We start from the raw sequence: 21917 nt of genomic DNA on the forward strand, positions 1-21917 counted from the left end.
ACATTGCGTAATGGTCACTGTCGAGGCTTCTCAGCTGGTTTGCCAAACATCCACAGAAAAAAAGAGATGAGCAGGAAAACGAGACGAAGGAAACGACAACAATTAATTTTAAGCAGAGACATAGCGACACATCTACAATCTGTTTAGGTATGTAAGCTCCTTTTTGAACTTTGCACACACCTGTTAGTTACATTAGCTGTGTTTGTGAATGACTGTATGTATGGGCATAGATTTAGCGTTAGCCAACATTGGCTAGTTAGCTGGCTGGCTAACATGCTAGCCAACGTTAGCCTCTACCAGGAGGCGTCCAGCTGCGACCACAGAGGCTCGAAAACGCTAGCGATGTAGCTAGCTGTTTAAATGACACGCTAGCTCGCCTCTTTATTGCTACCCGTTAAAATTGTCGATGTATTCTCCAACACATTACGTGGCTTCATTTGCTGCCACAGTTTCCTCACTTCAAACTTGTTTCAATGAAGCTAACGTTGTCAAGCTACATTGAGGCCAAACACTCAAACTACTGTGGCCTAAACATAACTTCCTGTGCTACCTAGCTTGATTAATAATTTGACGTACATATTACACCGTACTAGAAGATGTTCCAAAATAGAATACCAGGAAACATCAGCATCAATCGCAGACGAAGTTGTCAGAGTGAACATTAGCTACTCCTCGGCTGCGAGATCTACTGCAGTCGCACCAGAGCAGCTCACGGTTAGCTCGTTAGCTCCTGTAGCCATTCAGCTCATCACCTCAGCAGCTCTGTTCCACAATCTGAAATGGGGACAGTTTGCGAGGATCTCGAACAAAGCTGTAGTCTACAGTTCCTTAAGATGGCTGTTACGTGTTCACTTCTTACAAAAGTCATATTCTGAAACGAGTAAAAGGGGGTGCAGCCAAGTTAATCATTTGAGTGTAGGTGGTGAGTCGAGGCCATGTTGATACCGTTACATTATGCCGCATTTCCCAAATCTCATCAAGTACACACTGACTATTTAGAAAAGCTTGACTCTCTTTCTCTCCAAATTATTGGGATAAAAATTACCTTGACATAATGCCTCTGGTTCTGAATCCACTCTTTAGTTGGTTACATTGAAGGGTGTCAAAGATACACGAATAATGTACCTTTAACATCAGAGATATATAGTAATGTATATGTTGTTTATATAATATCTACCTTCAGTGTAGGACATGGTGGACTGGCAATGTAGAGAAAGCAGTGGTAGTGTCAAATGAAAACAGAGTATCACATTTAACTAGAGTAAAAATATACTGTGATCCTACATTGATATGTATTGGAAAGCCATTCTAAAGTAGGCTACTTCGATTTGGATCAGCACTGTTAAGAACATGTAAGGGTGAACATGATAATAACTGATGTGAAGCAATGCCTTTTGTTCCTGGTTCATCTGTCAGGAAATGCGCAGAGGAAGTTTTGTATTTGTAAACAGTGCCGATATATTGTTGTCAGGTGTCTGAAGGGGATGTTCAGACTTTCATGAGGCATTGATTCATCAGGTTTCACACACATGAAGCTGGTAATGGCAAACATGAATTGTCAAGTTATTTTTTATTTAGCTGTAAGTTTTATAAATGTATGTTATTGTACAGCATAAATCTGTCAATGCAAGGCTTCCATGCTGGGATATATACAATATTGCTTATTAAAGGCATTGCATTTTTTCCCTTTTTTCTTGAAAATATGGTTTCATGATCATTTTATCACTGATTTCAAATAAACAGGCTACTGATTGTAACACAATGCATATTGTGTAAGTCTCTGGACAGATGAAAAATATTAGATAATTGGTGTCTAGATAGGCATACCTAAGAATTTTGTCCTCTGTATCAGTGAACAAGCTGCTCAATCTGTTTTCTCTGATTCAGAGTAAATAAATAACTTAGAGTGAAGAGTCTGCTTCCTCCTCACTCCCCCTCTCCCCCACTTTACACTTTAACAATAAACACCATCATTGATCCCAAGTTATTAGGACACGTACAGGACTGACGTTTAGTTTCTGTTTGTTTGAGTTGCTCTAGACTAGTTTATGAGACACATGTTTAAACCTGCAACACAACACAAGATGTAACGTGACGCGCACAGTCAGGACATCAGTGTTAAAGTCACCGGAATGATCCGGAGTCATGATCGACATTGATTAATAACTAAATGCATGTGATTATCAGATCGTTGTGAATCGAATCGTTGACTGCTGTATCATAATCGTATCGTGAGGCTAGTGAAGATGCACACCTCTATGTATGAGTGAACTCAAATGTCTGAGTGAGAGCCTCCAGAGTTTCTGCAGGACCTTTTCTGTCTGAGATCCCCTTCAGAATTCACCACAAAAGGTTGGTAGTGGGGGTTGATGACGCTTCTAACATGCGACAGCCACAAAAAACTAAAAACTAAAACATATATCTTCTGATTAAAATGCGGACACACGTAGAAGACACAGATGAAGATGTCAAGAGAATTTGTGGCGATAAGAGTATTGGTGTCGAAGTGATGTAAACAAAAACACGTGATCTCTTCAGTGGTTATAATTCATTACGACCTGCCTCTGCACCTCGCCCCTCCCCTTAATCCTGGTGAGAATTTGAAGCTGCTGAGAACGCGTCTGAGCAGAGAACCTCCTGCTGTGATGTTCATGTGTGAAAGGAAAACTGCAGAGATAGTCCGGACCCACATCTCCGGATTTCCTCCGCAGGTCATGTTTGAAAACAGCTAATGACTAGTTTTGGTTGAAGAAGTAGATTTTTACCAGAGACAGCAAACTCAGTCCTGTGCTTGAGCAGATGCCTCAGTCTTTTAGATTGTACTTATGTAAGAGTTGCAAACTCTTCACTTAGCAGAGGTCAAAGACAGTGTGTGGGAGTGTATGTCCATCTCACTTTGTGTAGGCCTAACTAGGGTTGGGTATCGTTTAAATTTGATCGATTCCGGTTCTTATCGATACCCCATTTAGATTCTAAAATGGTAAAAAAAGGAGGTCAAATGTTTAGATAACAAAAATATCTTTATTGGACTGAACGATGCACAGTAGCTGTGCTTCATGTTTATCCGGGGCAGCAGTAGTAGCCTTGTGGTAGACAGGCAGCAATACAAAAGAAAACCCACACAACTCATCTCAGACCGTTATCAGACATGCTCAATGTCTTGAACCCAACTGTGTAAATTAGCAGTAACTGAGATAGAGGCAATGTTGAAACTGTTTGCCTTGAAAGTACTGGTGTTTAAATTAACCAATCAACACATTATTTGTGGATAATTAGTAGAAGAAAATGTTCTAATTGTCCCTGTAAACTAATGTTACATCAATAATTGTCAACTTTAAGATCTGTGATGAATATTAATCTCTCATATATTCCATAACAACACAGTGGAAATCAGTAGCAGTTGAACCATTTGTGGATAATAACGTTTTTGCCTGCTTTTGTGCATCCTATTTATAGGACACCTACTGACATAATTCATATGAGTCATGTTAGTCAGCTTTACCTTGAATGCCAGCGAGAACGGTGTGTCGCTGCCATCGCAGCTCGCTCTCCCTAGCTCTACTGGAGGTGATAGTGAGGTGCTACAAGCGCTAGCTGAAGATGACACACTCGGGCTCAGAGACTGCAGGACATTAAACGCTGTACAGTCTTAAAGATTGATGTTGTGTTGCCTTAAATGTTTGGTGAGCTTCCCACATGCATTACACTTTGCCCTGTCGTCGTTGTCTTTTTAAAGTGAAGCCACACTTCTGATCGTTTGTCGTGGATCATCTTAGCCCTGTTAGCCATGTATGCTAGGTGGCGTCTAAACAAATGGACAGGCTGTTGCGTAGTGCGTGACGTAGTCAGGTAGGCAGGTTCTGGCAGATACATACGACGTCCTTGCAGTTTAGGAACCGATAAGCAGAACCAAAATTCAATTTTTTTTTATGGATACCCGGTACTTGGCATTTTGGATTCGGTTCTAATTTGGAACCGAGTTTCGGTTCCCAAACCTAGATCTACAGTGACACTACGTCCTTAAGAATCCCACTTCATAGGTTGGTATTAGCATCAGGGTTTTATAACCGGCACTTATCATGTGGCACCGGTGTTATAAGTGCTCTGATTGTTTGTATGAATACAGTGATACTATGTGACATTTGTAGCACAGCAAATATAATAAAAAAAACACATTCTGAGTCCACATGTTATCCTGTCCAACAAGGTGCTTAGAGATCATGTTATTCCTTTTAATAAAAATCAGAGGATATGTCTCAACATATTCAGCATCGTCCACTATCACAGACATTTCCTTCCCCTCACTGGTATCCTTCTCCCTGTGTCCGCACACTTAACAACTGAAATGCTCGTGTAAATTAATCAGTTATTGTGAATTTTACTTTTAATTCTACAGATGTATAATATTTAAATGACCATACTGTTTTATAATTTGTATCTTAAAAAGGCACAACTTTCAGTCCAAATTATATATTTTTTAAACACATGGAAATGTGGAAGAGGATATTTAATTACAAGAATAGTCACCCATTTTTAGGCTTTACACACTAGTGTTAACATATTAAATGTGTCACACGTTCCATAGTTCTACTGCGTTTAGTTCAAATGTTCCGTCCAAGTGTAGCCTGTTAATTCTGAAAAACAGTCTAAATTAATTTTTTTTGAGAGGAGAGATGGGCCAGGAGATGCAAGTGCACCACAGGGGTGTGCATCACACACAGGTCTATGGATGCAGTGCATCCTTTGTGCACACCACACACAGAGCAGGACCTAAACCCAAATATTATTCAAAACATTTAGTCTGACTGGTCCCGATGGGTCCCGTCAGGCTCAGGTCGAGTATCCACAGATGCTCGGAAGAGGGTTAACATGCAGTGCTCTGTTTCCAGTGATGTGCTGCTCCCGCTCAGATAACTCTGTCCACCTTCCTTTACCCCCCCTTCCCTTCTCTCTCTTTGACAATATTTATTTTTACTTAAAATCTGAGATCTATTATTTGACTTCAATTATGAGACATTTTGGCTCCGTATCAGTTTTAATTCTCTTTTATACCAACACACCTGAAAACACATCATGACTCATGTACACATTTGCCTGCTGGTTTTTACAGATTGCTCAAATAAGAGCAGAATTTAACCATACAGCAGCTTTAGCAAAGACAACAGGGTCAGCACTGCTTGTAATTGATGATCCATGTTGCATTCTACACGTTATTTTCTTTTAAGGGGGTGATAGGAGCTTGAGGAATCAGAGAAGGCTACGTCGTGACCGAAAACACCCAATCAGCAAGTGGTTGTTAGTTTCTATGTCAGCTTTTCCAACCAGCTGTTTTTGTACGTCCAGATTAAAATGCTGTGCCCGACTTTTCAAACTAAAACAGGGCCAACAGTGTTTACAAACTTCTCAGTTTTAGCGGTTCTAAAACTCCGGAGTAGTGTGGAAGGCACCTCGCTATCAGCTCCAGTAGAGCTAGGGAGAGCGAGCCACGATGGCAGCGACACACCGTTCTCGCTGGCATTCAAGGGAAAGCTGACTAACAAAACCGTATTATCCACAAATGGTTAAACTGCTACTGATTTCCACTGTGTTGTTATGGAATATATGAGACATTAATATTCATCACAGATCTTAAGCTCAGCTGCAATCAACACACTGAAAATTCCTAGTTTTGACAAATATTTGTGAGAGGAAATTAATTCAAGTTTTCCGCTTCGTTCATTGTTTTTAGCGGTGTTCCTCAGCTGAATTATTGTAACCCCCGTTGCTTCAGAGAGACGCATATTTAAGGTCCGGTCATCCTGTACCGTGTCGGAGTCTCCTGTCATCTTCAAGATTGGTCAGATTGATCACAATATAAAACCGTCAGATCACCCAGTAGCTACATATTAAATGTAAAAATGGTTGAAATCTTATGAAAAGCAAATCATGTAAATGTCATTTATTTTTTTTCCTCACTCTTTCAGGTGTTCCATTTCCTGGGGGCCAACACTTGACTTGCTATTCCATTGGACCAAGCAGTTATGTGACAGATTTAGAAGCATCTATATGACAGTGGACATGTAAAGAGGTCTAGTAGCAGCTCTGAAACCAATTAGCTTACACCTATGGCAACAAATCACACAACAAAAGCATTTGGTCATAACCGAATATCAGATATACACAAGAGAAACTTCTGAAGTTCTCTGTTATAAACTAATTCCTGCTGTCAAAGTCTTCACTGAGTTTGGGTGTATGGATATTGTGCTGACAACAGGCTATTGTCATGGTGGCCTGGTATGTCTGAGCTAGTGTGGTGTCTCCGTTTCTAATAGAATGTTAGCATATGGCTAGCTACGTATGATGACAGTTGATGCCATTATTCTCTTCCTTTTGATCTCTGGCCCCTACAAGGGGGTATAAACTTGTTTGCAGTGGTACTCCCTTACCCCATCATCTTTTCATTTCTCTTTCATTCAGTCATCCATCCACCCACCCAACAATCACCAGGTTTTATTTTTGCTCCATCATTCACTCGCTTCAGTCCTCATCACTTTTGTACGGCACCAAGCACTCTAGCTCAGCCTAACTAAGCTCTGGGCCTTTATGTGATCCAATTTTATCCTTTGAATTCATCTCACATCTGTCCCATTTCATTGCCACAGCCCTGTCTTGGCCAACCCCACTCACAGTCTGGCCCAGCGAAGACCATCCTAAAGTCTCATAGTGAAGCCACTAGGCAGTTGTTTTGGTGGTTGTTTTGGTTGCATGGAATCGGCTTAACCGTGGAGAGGCCAGGCTACCACAAACTGATGGACTTTGACAAGCGAGGAGTTGGGGGAGGAGGGGGCGGTGGAGGAGGCGGCGGAGGGAAGGTGGAAACAGAGGAGGGGAAGAGGATGTCTGTGAAGACAGGGAGTCGATCAGGGCACGGTGGCCGAGGTGCTGGCTCCAACTCTGGAGTTCTGATGGTCGGCCCAAACTTCCGGGTAGGAAAGAAGATTGGCTGTGGGAACTTTGGAGAGCTTCGACTTGGAAAGAACCTATACACCAATGAATATGTGGCTATCAAACTGGTAAAAATCTTTTCTCTGTATATTGTAGAGCAGCACTTATTATTGATATGATGGTTACTAATCCATATTTCATAATATAATAACTGAATTGAACTTAAAAGTGACATCTAATTAGATATTATATATCATTATTTAGATATTTGCTCTTGACTACCCTGAATATAGCAGTGTTGTCACAAGAAAAGCTTACTATTACTAATTTTACTGCCTCCATTATGTGATTAAACATTTTGAATCCTCATTTGTAGGAACCCATCAAGTCCAGGGCGCCACAGCTGCACCTAGAATATCGCTTCTACAAACAGCTGGGAAGTTCAGGTGAGAACCACAGTCTCTTCTGTTTCCTTTTCTACTGTGAGAGTGAATCATGTTATAATTAACCAAACATTAGCATACTGCATACAAGAATGAAAGCAACAATACAAACGTATCCAAGTGATCTCTTGTGCATCTTAATGCACTTTTAACATAAATAAAGTGTTTTTGTAAAAATCTAAAAGTTGTTTCTCTCTCTCTCTCTCTCTCTCTTTCTCTTTCTCTCTCTCAATGACCAGCTGTCTTTTCCACATTTTTTGACCTAATGACGTATTTTTTATTATTTATTTGCATTAGGACCTTTATTGTTACCTACAGATTGTAACAATGAAAAATATGTAAATAAAGTGTTTTTGTAAAAATCTAAAAAATATGTATTTCCATCTCTCTATCTGTCCATCCAGAGGGTGTACCCCAGGTGTTTTACTTTGGACCATGTGGTAAATATAATGCTATGGTTCTGGAGCTACTGGGACCCAGCTTAGAGGACTTGTTTGACCTCTGTGATAGGACCTTCTCTCTGAAGACTGTACTCATGATAGCCATACAACTGGTAAGGCACATGCGCACACACACACATTGACTTCCGTTGTTTACCTGCAGACTTAGCCTAACCTTAACTATAGTTACTACTTGCCTAAACCTAACCTTAACCTAAAGTAAACCTTAAGCTTAAAACGTGTCTTATAAATGTTGTCCCCATAAGAAAGACAAGTCCCCATACTGTGCCTCTGTAAGCAGATTTAGCTCCCCACAACATGAGCAATACCCGGACCACACATACTCAAGAAAAGCTGTTTTCCCCCAAATTTCATTGGATTTACCTAGATTCGATGTTTAAAGGAACCAATTTTTGCATTGTTTTTACTGTACTCTGTCCTGTCCTTTAGATAACACGTATGGAGTTTGTCCACACCAGAAGCCTGATCTATCGAGATGTGAAGCCCGAGAACTTCCTGGTGGGCCGACCTGGCTCCAAACGGCAGCACACCATCCACATCATTGACTTTGGCCTGGCTAAAGAATACATAGACCCAGAGACCAAAAAACACATCCCATACAGAGAACACAAGAGCCTCACTGGAACTGCCAGATACATGAGCATCAATACACATCTGGGGAAAGGTGAGCTGCTCACTCAGGTCACATATGCATATACAGTATGTACCAACTAAACCAAAGATATTTAAGGTCTAGTAAGAGCTGGTTGAAACGTGTGTCTAAGAAGTGTCTCAGGAATATCATGAGACATTTAAACTAGAAATAAAAAGAAGTGAAATAGTATGCGGAATGGCTATATTATTTACATAGCACATTTCATTCAAAGAAACCCAATGTGCTTCACATTATGATAATACATTAAAACAAAATACAGATATGTACAGAAACAGATGTAAGGGTGGATCCTAAAATAAAACATACAAGAATATATCAAATTAATAAAAACTCAAACAGGCTTAATTGATATGCCATTGATATTTAGTTGGTGGATGTGGCTGAGGGGTAGAGCGGTCCTCCTTCAACCAGAAGGTTGGCAGTTTGATCCCAGTCTTCCCGATCTGCTGAACCCTGAATTGCCCCTCATATAAAAAAAAATGCTTCGAATAGATGCACTGTATGAATGTGTGGGTGAATGGCAAACTGTACTGTAAAGCGCTTTGAGTGGTCATCAAGACTAGAAAAGCCCTTTATAAATACAGACCATTTACCGTTTACCATAATACACAATTACACAGCAGCTGAACAGGAAACATGCATCACAAATGGAGAGACTAGATACAGAAAATCAGGGAAAGGCCAGAGAGAACAGAACTTTTTTTTGTTTGCTTTTGAAAGTTGACATTGTTGAGGCAGATCTCAGGTCAGCAGGCAGCTTGTTCCAGAGAACAGGGCCATAGTAACTGCATGCGCCTCTTGTTCGCAACTCTTGCTTTCTGCAATAAGTAACCATCATCTGGTTCCAGACATCTGCACTGCTGCCCACATTTTTAGGTGTGATGATGTTCTCATTAATGCTGTTTCTATCATGCCATTCAGAACTTTGTAGGCAGCATTCACAACTGCCCTGTTCTTTGAGGCATGTAATCAAAAAATAATGTGCACCAACAGCATTGTAAATCGCTTGGCATCTTCGACTGTGTCTTCTATGTTTACGTCACCGCTTTTTCACCAGGAGATACTTAATTTCTTTTTGCTTTATTCATTTTTGTGTCGTTCGTGTGTTAGAAGCATCATCAACCCCCCCACTCGCTTGCGATGAATCCAGCAGATGATCCCCTTCTGTGTTCACACATCAAATTCTCCTGAATTTCTACCGACTTTAGACTTTTAGTTCTGTGCATGTCTGAAAGAAGCTTTAGTAGATCCACACTGCATTTTGGCCATGATTTCAGTTGTTTGTCTCATGTGATACTAACAGAGCCGATACACTTGTTTTGATAAATCCAGATGTGTACACAGGCTTACAAAGTTTACCATGACATCTCCACAGCTGCTGTTTGACTGCAAACAAATTCAATAAAATCAGATCACTTCTGAACAGGACAGTGTGTAATCAGTGCATTGAAGAAGTTCCTGTAATATCTCAGTTGCCAATCAGATGCCAAAAGTATTGAAGTAAAGGTTGTCTGCATTTTACCTTTTTTAAAATATCACCATACTTGTGGTTAAGTACCACAAATGCATACGACTATAATGAATATAACGGGCCCCTTACTCGCAGCAGTAGTATTGTAAGCACCAGAATGGGTGTACAAGAGTGTGTCAGAGGTGATGCACTTTACACTTCTAATAGAGTCCAACCAGTGAAGCCTTTGGTTGTTCTTTGTGTTTTTTCAGAGCAAAGCAGGCGAGATGATCTGGAGGCTCTAGGCCATATGTTCATGTACTTCCTGCGAGGCAGTTTACCTTGGCAGGGACTCAAGGTGAGGAGATAGATGACCACATAATGTGTTCACTGTATGGCTGCACGATATATTGAAAATTTATCGTCATTGCGATATCAACATGCACGGCTTGAACTGCGATAAATGGTGTTCCATGCGCCATTGCATTCACACCCTGCATGTCAATATAGTATTTGGCTAATGATAGAGACACAGAGAGGAGCAGTAAATTACTGACAAAGCCTGTAATAACTGTGAAAAAAATAACTTTCACGGTACACACATGTATGTTAGTGGACATAGTGGAGCACTGCCCCGTACCTGAAGGCGCTGTGGCTGGACTGTGCGCCCTCCCCCTCAGGCCGTGGAGCTGTCCGTGGTCCCTGCGTCCGTAGCCAGGGACTGTTTATGTTTATTTATCGCAAGTCATATCTACATCGCAATATTCAACACGATTATTGCATATCGCATGTTTTCCTAATATCGTGCAGCCCTAGTTCACTGGTTCAATCATCTGTGACTTTCATGTGCGGACCTTTCTTTACTTTTCTTTGAATAAACTCATCCCTGTCTCTCTCCTCATTAGGCTGACACTCTGAAAGAACGTTATCAGAAGATAGGAGACACGAAGAGAGATACACCAATAGAGATCCTTTGTGAGAACTTCCCAGGTTTGTATACACGCATTTTTACAAAAAAGCTGTTTCTGTGCAGCTGTGGTATATAGGCTACAGCTTTCTGAGGCTAGCATATGTTGATCAAATTTTTGTCTGTGTGTATGAATCTGTGCATGTATGGATTGGGGTTTGGGTGCTTGTGTCTGCCTGTGTATGTGTGAATTGTGTTTGTGTCCCTGTGTTTATGTAACAGAAGAGTTGGCCACCTACCTGCGGTACGTGCGTCGGCTGGACTTCTTCGAGAAACCGGACTACGACTATCTGAGGAAACTCTTCACAGACCTCTTTGACAGAAATGGATACATCTTTGACTACCAGTATGACTGGACTGGAAAGCCACTGGTTAGTGCGGACTGGGTCTTTTGTACAGCACACACACAGCGAGCTGTTTGGGCTGAACCTACAGATGAGTTTGAGGCAGGATCCACATCTCTGTGGCGACCATTTGTGATCAGACCTCACTTTCTTGCTCTATTTGCAAATAAACATAAACATAATTTCTGTTACAGACCAAATTATGTTGATTTAAGTCAATGTGACGGTACAGCTGTGCCCATGGCCACAGCAGTGTTTACAGCTAATAAGGAGGCCTATGGGTAAGGGATGTGATATTTTTGACACATGCTCTAAGTGGTTGATAAATCACAAAATTTAGGTTTTTGGGGAGTTCAAATGGAGCATTTTAGACAAAGGGTGAAAAGAGGCACTGCAGCAGTGAAGGCTATTAGACAAATAATACAATTTTTACCTGTTCTAATGATCAGTTTAAAACTTGTGGATGTCAGTAAAAACTAGAGCTTCAACGATTCTCGACCTAAAACCGAAACCACAATCCAGACATCCACGGTTTCGGTCTGTGAAATGCAATACGGGACCGCGACACGTCTCCCTGTACAACCCTACACAGAAGTGTTGCTTCAGAGCAATGAGCGTGGAGGTCAGAGAGGATAGTAGGATTTTACCTTTAAAAAAGTATGTTGTAAAGTCTGCATGTTGTCGTTGCTCTGGAGTAGACGCCTCGTCTCAGGAGGAAATCAGGTGCCAGAGTCAGGAGGACTGTTTATTCCTTATGGAGTTTCCCTGGAACTCCCAGCCAGCTTATGCCTGACTGGCTGATCTACTTGAGTGCCCTGTACATAATGTATATAGGAATGCTGTTGTTATTTATGTAACAAGGACGTTTCTCTTTCTGTTTACTTTCCTGAGCTGTTGGTTTATGAAGATCTGCAGTAAAACCCGGAATGGATTGTTTTTGTTGGATTGTTTTTCGTTGTTTGAACTGGATTGAGCTGAGCTGTGAGGGAGACTGAAACTGACTTTATATATATATATACGGATTGAACTCTGGAAGTTGAGATTGCTGGAGAAACACACACCCTTACCTTGTTCCTGTTCTTTGGTTATTTTGTTTAGGTAGGTTCATGCAAAGTCAAGTCCAACATTTTCCCCCTCCAAAAAAGGTGGAAAAAATGAAGTATGAGCCGAACCGTGGCTCAAAAACCAAGGTCCGAACCGAACCGTGGTTTCGGTGTATTGTTACTGCCCTAGTAAAAAATCAGTGTTCATCTCTGATACTCAGTGAGGAAACATTTAAAATACCAAGAATTTGACACGTTTATTACTGGTATGGGAAGCCGGTTCAGTGAGTGGGACAATGTATTCAGAGCATCCGTCAAGTTCTCTCTAAATAGATTGACTCAGTGGTAATAAGTTGAACAGTGCACAATGCTGCACAAGTTACTGTCACATGATGCTTTCAAGTGTCTACATTTGTTGTAAATATCTTTTTTAATAACACAAGACTTAATTGTACAGGACTTCTAGTATAAAGTATAAATGTGTTATCAATAACATAAATTATAGGTTATCAAGGCCACATAAGAAATGTATATTTCCTTTCTCTGATCCCATGTTGATCTCACTTCCTGTATGTTTAGCCCACTCCTATTGGTCCAGTGGCCAGTGAGACTCCACTTCAGACGAGCAACCGAGAGAAGGCACCACAGACCAAAAACCAGGTACACAAACTCGTTCTGGACAAACATGCAAGATAATCATGTCAGCTTAGGTAGGTAGGGTCTGAATATTTGGAACAGACTGAGTTAATTGTCAAACACACACAGAGCTGGCCACATGAGGCTGTCCTGCCTTGCACTGCGGCTCCCTCAGCTTTAGTCATTTCTTGTTTGCTTCATCTGAGAGTAGAGAAAGGCAGCCTTTTTACAGGGATAGCTTGCTTGGTTTCTGTCAGTCAAAACTGAAAATAGCAGCATGGTCACAAGCATACTGAAGCAATCCAAACTAAGGCCAAATGTTAAAAACACTTGAATTCTAAAAGTAGTAGAAACCCTCATTGTTGGGGTTAGGGATTTCATTACCTCAATGCCACTATTACCTGTCAAGCTATAGTATAACCTGTGTAAAATATTTGTACTGTTTTACCAAATTGACTATCAGTGGATGGAAGATGTTTTGAGACCCTTATCAAAATATAGATTAGCTTGTGTACTCAGTACATTCTCCGTGATCTCCTGTAGGCCCAATGTTTTTGTTTGTGCCTCTCCACGGAGGATGTCAGTAGTACTTGCACTGGATCCAGGACAATGATGTACTGGGTGTATAGCCACCTCTGGGCAGGGGGAGTTATACCGCAATACCGAAAGATGTGCATCACAGCTCAGATCGTGAAACCTGAGGTCAAACCTGTTACAGTCTTAATGTGTTCTGTGGTGTAAATTGTAAACAAGAAAATTTTGTTTCCCGACTTCTCTGTTGCTTTTGACACAATGTCTCCTTTTAGATGACATATTGTAAGTATTCCCATCAATCAACAACAAAATGTTGGGAAGAATGGATGAGTGTAGGTAAAATGTCTAGCTAATTAAGCATATACTACTACAAATATGCAGCAAACACACCAAGGCCCTTTATTAAACTTTGTAAACAAATTTGATGAAAATCCCACTACTGAGAATTGCAGGCATTAGTGTTGATTAGCTTTGGAGGAAGTATTTACATCCTTTACTGCTGTATTGAAGTATTCTGTTACACAACAAGTCCCTGAACTTCTAGAGTCCACCGGACACCCACCACTGCAACACTGACACTGTCAAATAACATGAGAGGAGATAAAAATGGGGATAACACAAATCATTGTGCTCTCTTTAGACCTTAATCCAACAAAACGTGTATTAGGGAAGCGAGGTAGAGGGAACAGAAACTCTGAAAATGGATAATCTCCTGCCCCCTTTGGCATGGGGCCACCACGTGTGCACTGTCACTGCACTGCACACTGAAGTGCTCACCCTCCTTTTGCTCCTCCACCCAAAAACTGACTATAAACTCACTGTTTCTGTTTTCTTTTTCCTTTTTACCTCATTCTGTTCTCTCCTTGCGGTTCTGCTCCTTACCCCACCACTCCTCTTCTCCACCTGCTTATCTTTTAACTTCTCCCTTGGGTTTCTGCTTTCCTTTTTCTCTATTTCCTTCTGCTATTCCACCCTATCTCGTCAACTTTCCAATATAAATTTCTTCCATTTCACCTGTCCTCTCACCTTTTCCCTCCACCTCCTATCCCTTGTCGTTTCTCCTGCAATTGGCTTCCCATCTCCTCTAGTCTCCAGAGGGGAAAGGCAGTGAGTCCCAGCCCACTCCAGTGACCAATCGAGAGCTGCTGGGCTCCCATCTCACTGCTGATAGGCTGGGCGGGTCTGTCCAGGTACTGAGAGGAAGGGTTAGCTCTGCTGGCTTCCTGTCTGTCTGCCTACCTGTCTATGCGTCCGCCTGCATGACCCTCTCTGTCTCTGCAGCAGGGCTGACCTCTGTTTCTTCACAACCTCAGCTGTTCACTAACTTGGGAATATTTTATAGAAATTCCAAATTTCGTTGCCCTTGTGTGGACTTGATGGATATCTTTAAAAATTTGTCCCAATTAGGCTACGTCCATACTAACATGTTTTAGTTTTGAAAACATGGCATCCACACTGCTGGCCCCATTTTAGTATGAAAACTCACGGACACAAACGGAGACTTTTGGAAACAATGACTCACCCATTCTCTTCCTGATCAGTCATGACTTACCTACCAGTGGTAAATGCAAAGCATTAATAACACTGTCTGTAACAGTTTCACCTTGTCTCTGGTCCAAGAAAAGAAATCCCTGCTCTTATTTTTCACCATTGCTGTTTTTTTTTTATAGTATTTTCTGTAACTAAGCAACCAACTGCAGCGTAGACAATCTGCTTCCTGTTTACAACGGCACACGCATGATCAGTGTATGTGACGGGAAATGCGATATGTGTTTTTAGGTGTGTCAGCCCAGATGGAGATTGTTTTAAAAGGAAAACGTATTAGTGTGGATGTAGCCTTAGATGTCGTTTGAACACTCTATGCTCATTCTTCATTTCATGTCTCACCTTCAGGTAATGAGCTCAACCAATGGGGAGCTAAATACAGATGACCCCACTGCAGGACACTCAAACGCACCAATCACAGCCAATGCAGAGGTGGAAGTGGCTGATGATACCAAGTAAGGACACACACACACACACACACTGAAAAGCACTGCTTCATCAGATTTGTATTTGATTTCCTAAGCAGTAGGGCTGTAACAATCCTGAAACAGAGACCAAAAAACATGATACAAATGTCCACAATCTTTTGTCTGTTGAGATTCTCAGTCATCCAGGTTATGGTATATCCAAGTGCTAAAAACAGGTCAACTGGACTTGGTTGAGTTGAGTTGAGTTGACTTCAGTTCTACCTGACTGCTGCAAGGCCCAGGTATTTAACTTGTAGGGTAGTTAGGAATCAATGAGGTTACCTGAGAGGTAACTCTGGTGGGTCCAGCCTATATCCTACTATATCACTATATCCGTGATCTCTATAAGGGGGTGGGGGGGAGTAAACCCACAACTGGCCTAGCCAGTGGAAACAAATCAGGTGAAGCTTGAAATATCTCTTTCTATATCTTATCTCTCTGGGTGATAAGTTCTTGGTGGCACTCTGTCCGAATCTGCCCCAGTGTGTAGACGTCTGTGGTGTGTAGCTGTGAGATTCAGTGTAGCTTCCAGTCTTATTGGAAGTGTGGCACACAGGTCGGTGAGCTCCTGGCTGTGGAAGGATGGATCCATGTCATATGTCCCGCTTCAATCAGCTGTAAACACAATCAGCACAGTTCAATGACAAAATACACCTACAAATGTAACTGAAAAATGATTCCCTCTCTGTCAAATCCGGGCTGAACATTTCAATGCTGCTGCAAGAGCTGCAAGGATGTACTGGAAGTTCCTTCATACTGTCTCATAGTACGTCTTACATGCAGCTGGAAAACGACATGAGTAACATGAGTATATTATTAATAAATGAAAATAGCCTCGCTAATTCACCGTAAGAAGATCCACATTAAAAAACATAATTACTACAAAGTTACTTACAGACAATGGCTTCATTTTGCACACTGCAAATCCGGACTTGCAGCGAGAGCCTCGGCCAAATGTGCAGTGACTGCCTCGTTGTGAGGGGATCTCAGAATGTGAAAAGAAAATGATGAAATAGATCAGATAAAGTAAACGTAGATAACGCATTTTATATAGCACGTGTCTCTTTTTTAATCTTACCCTTGTTCGTGGCGCCCGCCATTTGCCTCAGAGGTGTGAAGACGACGGACAGTTTCCTTTAAAATATAACGGTACAAAAAAGTCAACCTAACAACAAATTCTTAAGTTTAATCAATTTGTAAATATTTAAACGTACACTAGTTCTGCTCAAGCACTCATTGCTCTCTTCTTCTTTTACCAGCTTTCTTGCTAATCCCACAGTTCTTAACACACTATTCAGACATGCCTTTTACTTAGCTTAGCAGTTAGCAATGGCTTCTCTCTATAGTTTAGCTCTTACCGCAATTTTGGGATTGTGGGCCCGTCTTTTCCGCTTCTAATCCTCCACACCTCCACGCAGTTGTCCTCTCCTCCAGGGAAAACAGTGTGGTGTTCACTTCAGCCAGTTTTTTACACCGAAAACAGAGTCATTCATTGACCCACTCTAAACAACAGCCTTGAGTTTCTTGTTTGCGGGAGACAGACGCTTCATTCACGAGGCTGTGATTGGACGTTATGACGTTGATGACTGACGTGGCATCTTCAGGATTGGACGTATTCACGTGCTGAGTGTGATGTTTTTAGAGTAAACCTTTTCATTTTTGAAGCAACGGTTACAGAAGTTTTTAAATTGTACTTTACATTTATATAGGTAGAGTATGTGACTATTGACCAGTTTATTCTTTCTGGTGTTAAGTTAATGTACTTACATGATTCTTGCTGTTCTGAGTTTGCACCCTCATAGTTGAATGCACTTATTGTAAGTTGCTTTGGATAAAAGCCTTGGCTTAATGAAATGTAAAATGGTGTTTTTCATTTGAACATTTTTAATGAAATACTGGGAAAGTTTAATAAAAGTTTTGTAGTTTTGTAGTTTTTCCTTACTCTTGTTGAGGGTTAAGGGCAGAGGATGTCACGCCTTGTTAAAGCCCTATGAGACAAATTGTGAATATGGGCTATACAAATAAAATTTGATTGTTTCATTGAATAACAACAATAGGAGAATTAAAGTCCAAATTATGAGGCAATTTCAGCAGAGTCAACAGCTTAGTATGCCATGGACATGTGAATATGGAGTTTTTTCCTGAAATTTGGGAGGACAAATGTTTGGGACTTTGTCACGCAATGATACAGCTGATATGCTTTATGTGAAGCACAGTGTTTTGGTGTCAGCAGAAAGACTTCTCTTAGAAAACTGTAGAGTGGTGCCACTGTCTCCATTCCAACAGATCTTGACAGACATGTAATGTTAACAATGTATCATCAGATGTACCCTGAAAAGGGTATCACTGATTACACTCATTATAGAATACTTACTTATATAAGGCAAATCTATTCAAGCTACAATTTATGATTCTATAATTATACTAAGCCTGATGTATTTATACGAGAGATTTTCTTAAAGGGAGTTAGTTCCTTTTAGAAAAAGGTGTAGCTCTGCATCACTGAGTCAAACTATCCTGATTTGCATTTGTAAAGATCACAGTTTTGTCATTTACATGTGAAAGCCTCCCCTAGACCTAAGAATTGAGGGGTCAACTGCCAAGCTTCTCAGGCTTGTAAAACTGCCAGAAACTGGAGCTACACGTAAATTGGCAGTTTCTGGCAGTTTTCTGTTCTGCCTGCAGATTCCTGTGAACAGTCGTGAACCTGAACTTCCACAGAAGTTTACAGTGCCCTTTACTGACGAAAATCCCACTTTTCATGCATTGCAATGCACTTGCATATTGCTCATTTAGACCATGTTAAAATAGTAATTGTGACAATGCTAAAGATAAAGAGCAGGTTTATGAAATCAATCCGCACCAAGAGTACTCAGAAGTTATTAGGGCCTGTTCAATACTTGAAGGGATTACTTTATGTCCGACATTTGGTGCACACTCAGTTCACCTACCACAAACAACATGAGACTAGACATGAAGAGACTGATTATCATTTTGTTTGTGAAGAGTTGAACACAAACACACACACACACTCTTGCAGTCAGGAGAGAATCCCCCCCACCCCCCCGCAGATTATGACACAACAGTGTTCTTTCGAACTTTATGGTTGCAGAAGAATCGATGGCCCGCTTATCCAGAAACATAAATAGTGGTTCAGAAGGTAATTATAAAGATCAGCTCTATGTGTGATTTGTTTAGAAAAGAGCAGCTGAGCAGAATCGCTTGTTGACCTTTGACGACAAATGCAGTGGTGCTGCCAAGGAGCGGCTAGCCTGATAGAGTAAAGGCTATAATGTTATGTTTTTAAAAGTAATAATTCTGAGTTTTCCCCGAGATCTCAAGGCATAGGTGCAGCACACAAGAATAAACTGACCTATTGTGAAATCAATGTGGAGAGCATCAAAATAACTGAATCACGATAGTGGTCAAAGGTCAAGTTCACGGTAGCCTCACAATACATGATATTTGGCTCTTGAACATGATATCTCAAGTCTGCATTCAGGGAATTCATTTTGATCAGTTGTCACTTGGACTCAAAGATAATCTGATTAGATTTCTGTGGTTAAAAGTCACGTTGAAAAAATGTATATAGACAAACTGGACTAGTTGACAGAGGCATAGAACCGCACGGTTGTTTTAAACTTAGTACTTAATCCATCAATATTAGAAGACACCAATAAATCCCAGAAAACTTGGTTTCTGATGTCACTGCATGAAATATTTGAGGCTTAATGTGTACAAGTCTAAGTTGGTAAAAAATAAAATAATCTTCTGTGCGTTGCAGGTGCTGCTGTTTCTTCAAGAGGAGGAAGAGGAAAGCTCTCCAGAGACACAAATGAAAACAAGAGAGGAGAGAGAAACACCTACTCTCTTTTTCACTATTTCTTTCTCTTCCTCTCGTTCTGTCATCCTCTTCATATAACCTTCTCTCTCTCTCTCTCCCCCCTGTCACTCCCCTTCTACGCCTCCTCCTCTGCTAATGGGGGTCCTATAGTCTGCCGTGAGTCATCATAGACTGGCTGGATCAGCAGGCAGCAGAAGATTCTAAGCTGACCTCCTGGTATCTGCTAATCTAAACTGACCAGACACAGTAACATGACTATGCTGTTCCACCCGGGACTTTAAATGTGGACTAAACTGAACCAGAGGTGGACTCTTCTTGTATTTATGGTCACAAACTGAACTAAAACTGGATCAACACATACTGCTGTGACCACAAATGAACAGTTGACAGACTTTGAAAGGCATGGCAATTGGCTGACAGTGAGGATTCAGCTTGTTTCCTTGGAGACTGGCTGACTAGTTTTTTGTTTTTGTTTTTTCTTCCTTGCTGACTGGTTCAGAGGAGAGAGACGTGTATTTCTGAGGAGATACAGACGAGAAGACAACAAAAGGATGTGATGCAAGTAGACTGTCAGACCACACACACACAAACAAAACACATGCACACACGTAGAAATACACTGCACACTGTATTGAGCTCATCGTGAAGAGACTCCATAGACAAAAGGTTGCAGCTCTCGCACATTGTCGATAAAAATGTTATTCCCTGGGGTAAAAGGAAGTACACAGTGTTAAATTTCCTGCAACAGATTGGGCTCAGTGTACTTGACAGATGCATTCACCCCTCAGAGGAAAACCTCACACCAACCAGAGTCAAAAGTTTAAAAGAGATGTTTATGTAAAAACTATGCTTTTTTCTGTTTTAATTTGTAACTAAAAAGTCTGTCTGCAATTTGAATCCTGTGTTTTTTCTGTCATTTTGAGTTGTTCAGAAAGTTTGTTTAGTAGCTTTTAGTGTGTTCCTCAAAATGTAATTTTTTATTGACTTGTATTTTAAATTTTCTGATGTTAATTTTTTCCTCTTTGGGTTTGAGGATGGAAAGTCAGATAACTACATTAAAAAACAACCAAACAAAATAAAAACTGATCATTATTTAAAGGAATCATTAACAATATCTTGTGTTTTAGGAGAGAGATTTTTTTGCCCATATAGGTGTGTGTGTATATATATATTGTATCTGCAGTGATAGCAAGGTGAATACATACATGTGTATTCACCTTGCTATCACTGCAGATACAGTATGGTCATACAGGCAGATCAGGACTGTGGTCTGGAAACAGCATTATTCTTAAGCATTAACATTTTCACTAAATGTGTAAATGTCTTGAGATTACAGAAAAGGACCAATCCAACAAAATATAGCGCAGACCATCTTTATGAGAAGGTGCAGTCATAAAGAAAACTACATTTTATGATGGACAAAACATTATCCTCATCAGTCATAGCCTGATTTCAAACCTGTAAATTACCACCCACAACTCCATTTTGACCAATTCGGTATTTCATGATTGATTAATCTGTGGATTATTTTCTCAGTTAATCGATTTGTCGTGTCGGAGCCCAGTGTATTGTCTTCAAATGTCTTGTTTTGCCTGATCTGTCGGAAGCCAAAAATATTCAGTCTGAAATGAGATAACACGGCTAAACATAAAATCCTCTGACTAGAGAAGCAGGATAAATAACTATTCTAAATGGCAGTTGATTTATCTCGAGATTAATTAATCAATTAGAAGAAACAGTGTATTTTTCTAGTGGTATACTCTATGGAAGAGGGTTGGAGATTAGATTTTTTTTTCTCTTAGGATTCTGACAATAATAGAATAGTTCACCCAAAAATGATAATTCACTCATTATCTACTCACCCCATGCTGATAGAGAGGTGGGTGAAGTGTTTGAATCCACAAAACACTGCTGGAGTTTCAGGAGTAAACAGTGTAGCAGCCAGGTAGCAGTTGAATCCAATACAAATGAAGATATTAGGGGCTTACCTTCAGATGTAAAAAAGCGACAGAAAAAAAACATAACATGCCTCCGTACTGCTCCTGTGGTGTCATCCAAGTCTCCACTAGCCCCGACATTCATATTCAACTCGAAGCAAGGTCATTTAAACCGTGTTTTAAAGCATTAATGTCCACTAACTTAGCCACTTCTGGTGGACTTTTAGGCATAAAACATGGTGTAAATTACCTCGTTTCGAATCAAATATGAATGTCGGGGCTAGTGGAGACTTGGATGACACCACAGGAGCAGTACGGAGGCATGTTATGTTTTTTTTCTGTTGTCTTTTTACATCTGAAGGTAAGCCCCTAATATCTTCAGTTGTATTGGATTCAACTGCTACCTGGCTGCTACACTGTTTACTCCTGAAACTCCAGCAGTGTTTTGTGGACAAACACTTCACCCACCTCTCTATCAGCATGGGGTGAGTAGACAATGAGTGAATTATCATTTTTTGGGTGAACTATTCCTTTACTGATGATACATGGCCCTAATCCCCTTGCATAGTATTTGAGAGTGTCGTCTAACTACAGTTAATATTGGGACTCGTTGACACATTGGGTGGCCTGCTTACACATGTCTGCAAATAACTACACTTCCTCCCAG

At 40.7% G+C, this 21917-nt stretch overlaps 1 protein-coding gene across 4 annotated transcripts; it reads left to right on the forward strand.

Moving 5' to 3' along the window:
- On the forward strand, positions 1-20395 carry LOC117777776 (casein kinase I-like). Of its 4 annotated transcripts, none has more exons than XM_034612732.1 (12): positions 1-147; positions 5964-7052; positions 7301-7370; positions 7772-7920; positions 8258-8492; positions 10206-10291; positions 10839-10923; positions 11123-11271; positions 12867-12947; positions 14546-14647; positions 15351-15457; positions 19254-20395. In XM_034612732.1, the coding sequence occupies exons 2-12, from the start codon at positions 6789-6791 to the stop codon at positions 19306-19308; spliced, it is 1383 nt and encodes a 460-aa protein (XP_034468623.1). In that variant the 5' UTR covers positions 1-147; positions 5964-6788; the 3' UTR covers positions 19309-20395. The 4 variants fall into 4 exon arrangements, with proteins under 4 accessions (XP_034468623.1, XP_034468624.1, XP_034468625.1 ...); XM_034612733.1 differs by having other exon boundaries at positions 11126-11271; XM_034612734.1 differs by lacking the exon at positions 14546-14647.
- Positions 20396-21917: the final 1522 nt, after the last annotated feature.

The sequence above is a fragment of the Hippoglossus hippoglossus genome, chromosome 17 (genome assembly GCF_009819705.1).
Source record: "Hippoglossus hippoglossus isolate fHipHip1 chromosome 17, fHipHip1.pri, whole genome shotgun sequence".
Lineage (NCBI taxonomy): Eukaryota > Metazoa > Chordata > Actinopteri > Pleuronectiformes > Pleuronectidae > Hippoglossus > Hippoglossus hippoglossus.

What these genes read in the sequence shown, in the direction of transcription:
- LOC117777776 (XM_034612732.1), top strand. Translation starts at nt 6,789, where the DNA reads ATGGACTTTGACAAGCGAGGAGTTGGGGGAGGAGGGGGCGGTGGAGGA. An exon ending in CAAACAGCTGGGAAGTTCAG is followed by an intron (nt 7,371 to 7,771) that starts GTGAGAACCACA and finishes CTGTCCATCCAG; the next exon opens with AGGGTGTACCCCAGGTGTTT. An exon ending in CAATACACATCTGGGGAAAG is followed by an intron (nt 8,493 to 10,205) that starts GTGAGCTGCTCA and finishes GTGTTTTTTCAG; the next exon opens with AGCAAAGCAGGCGAGATGAT.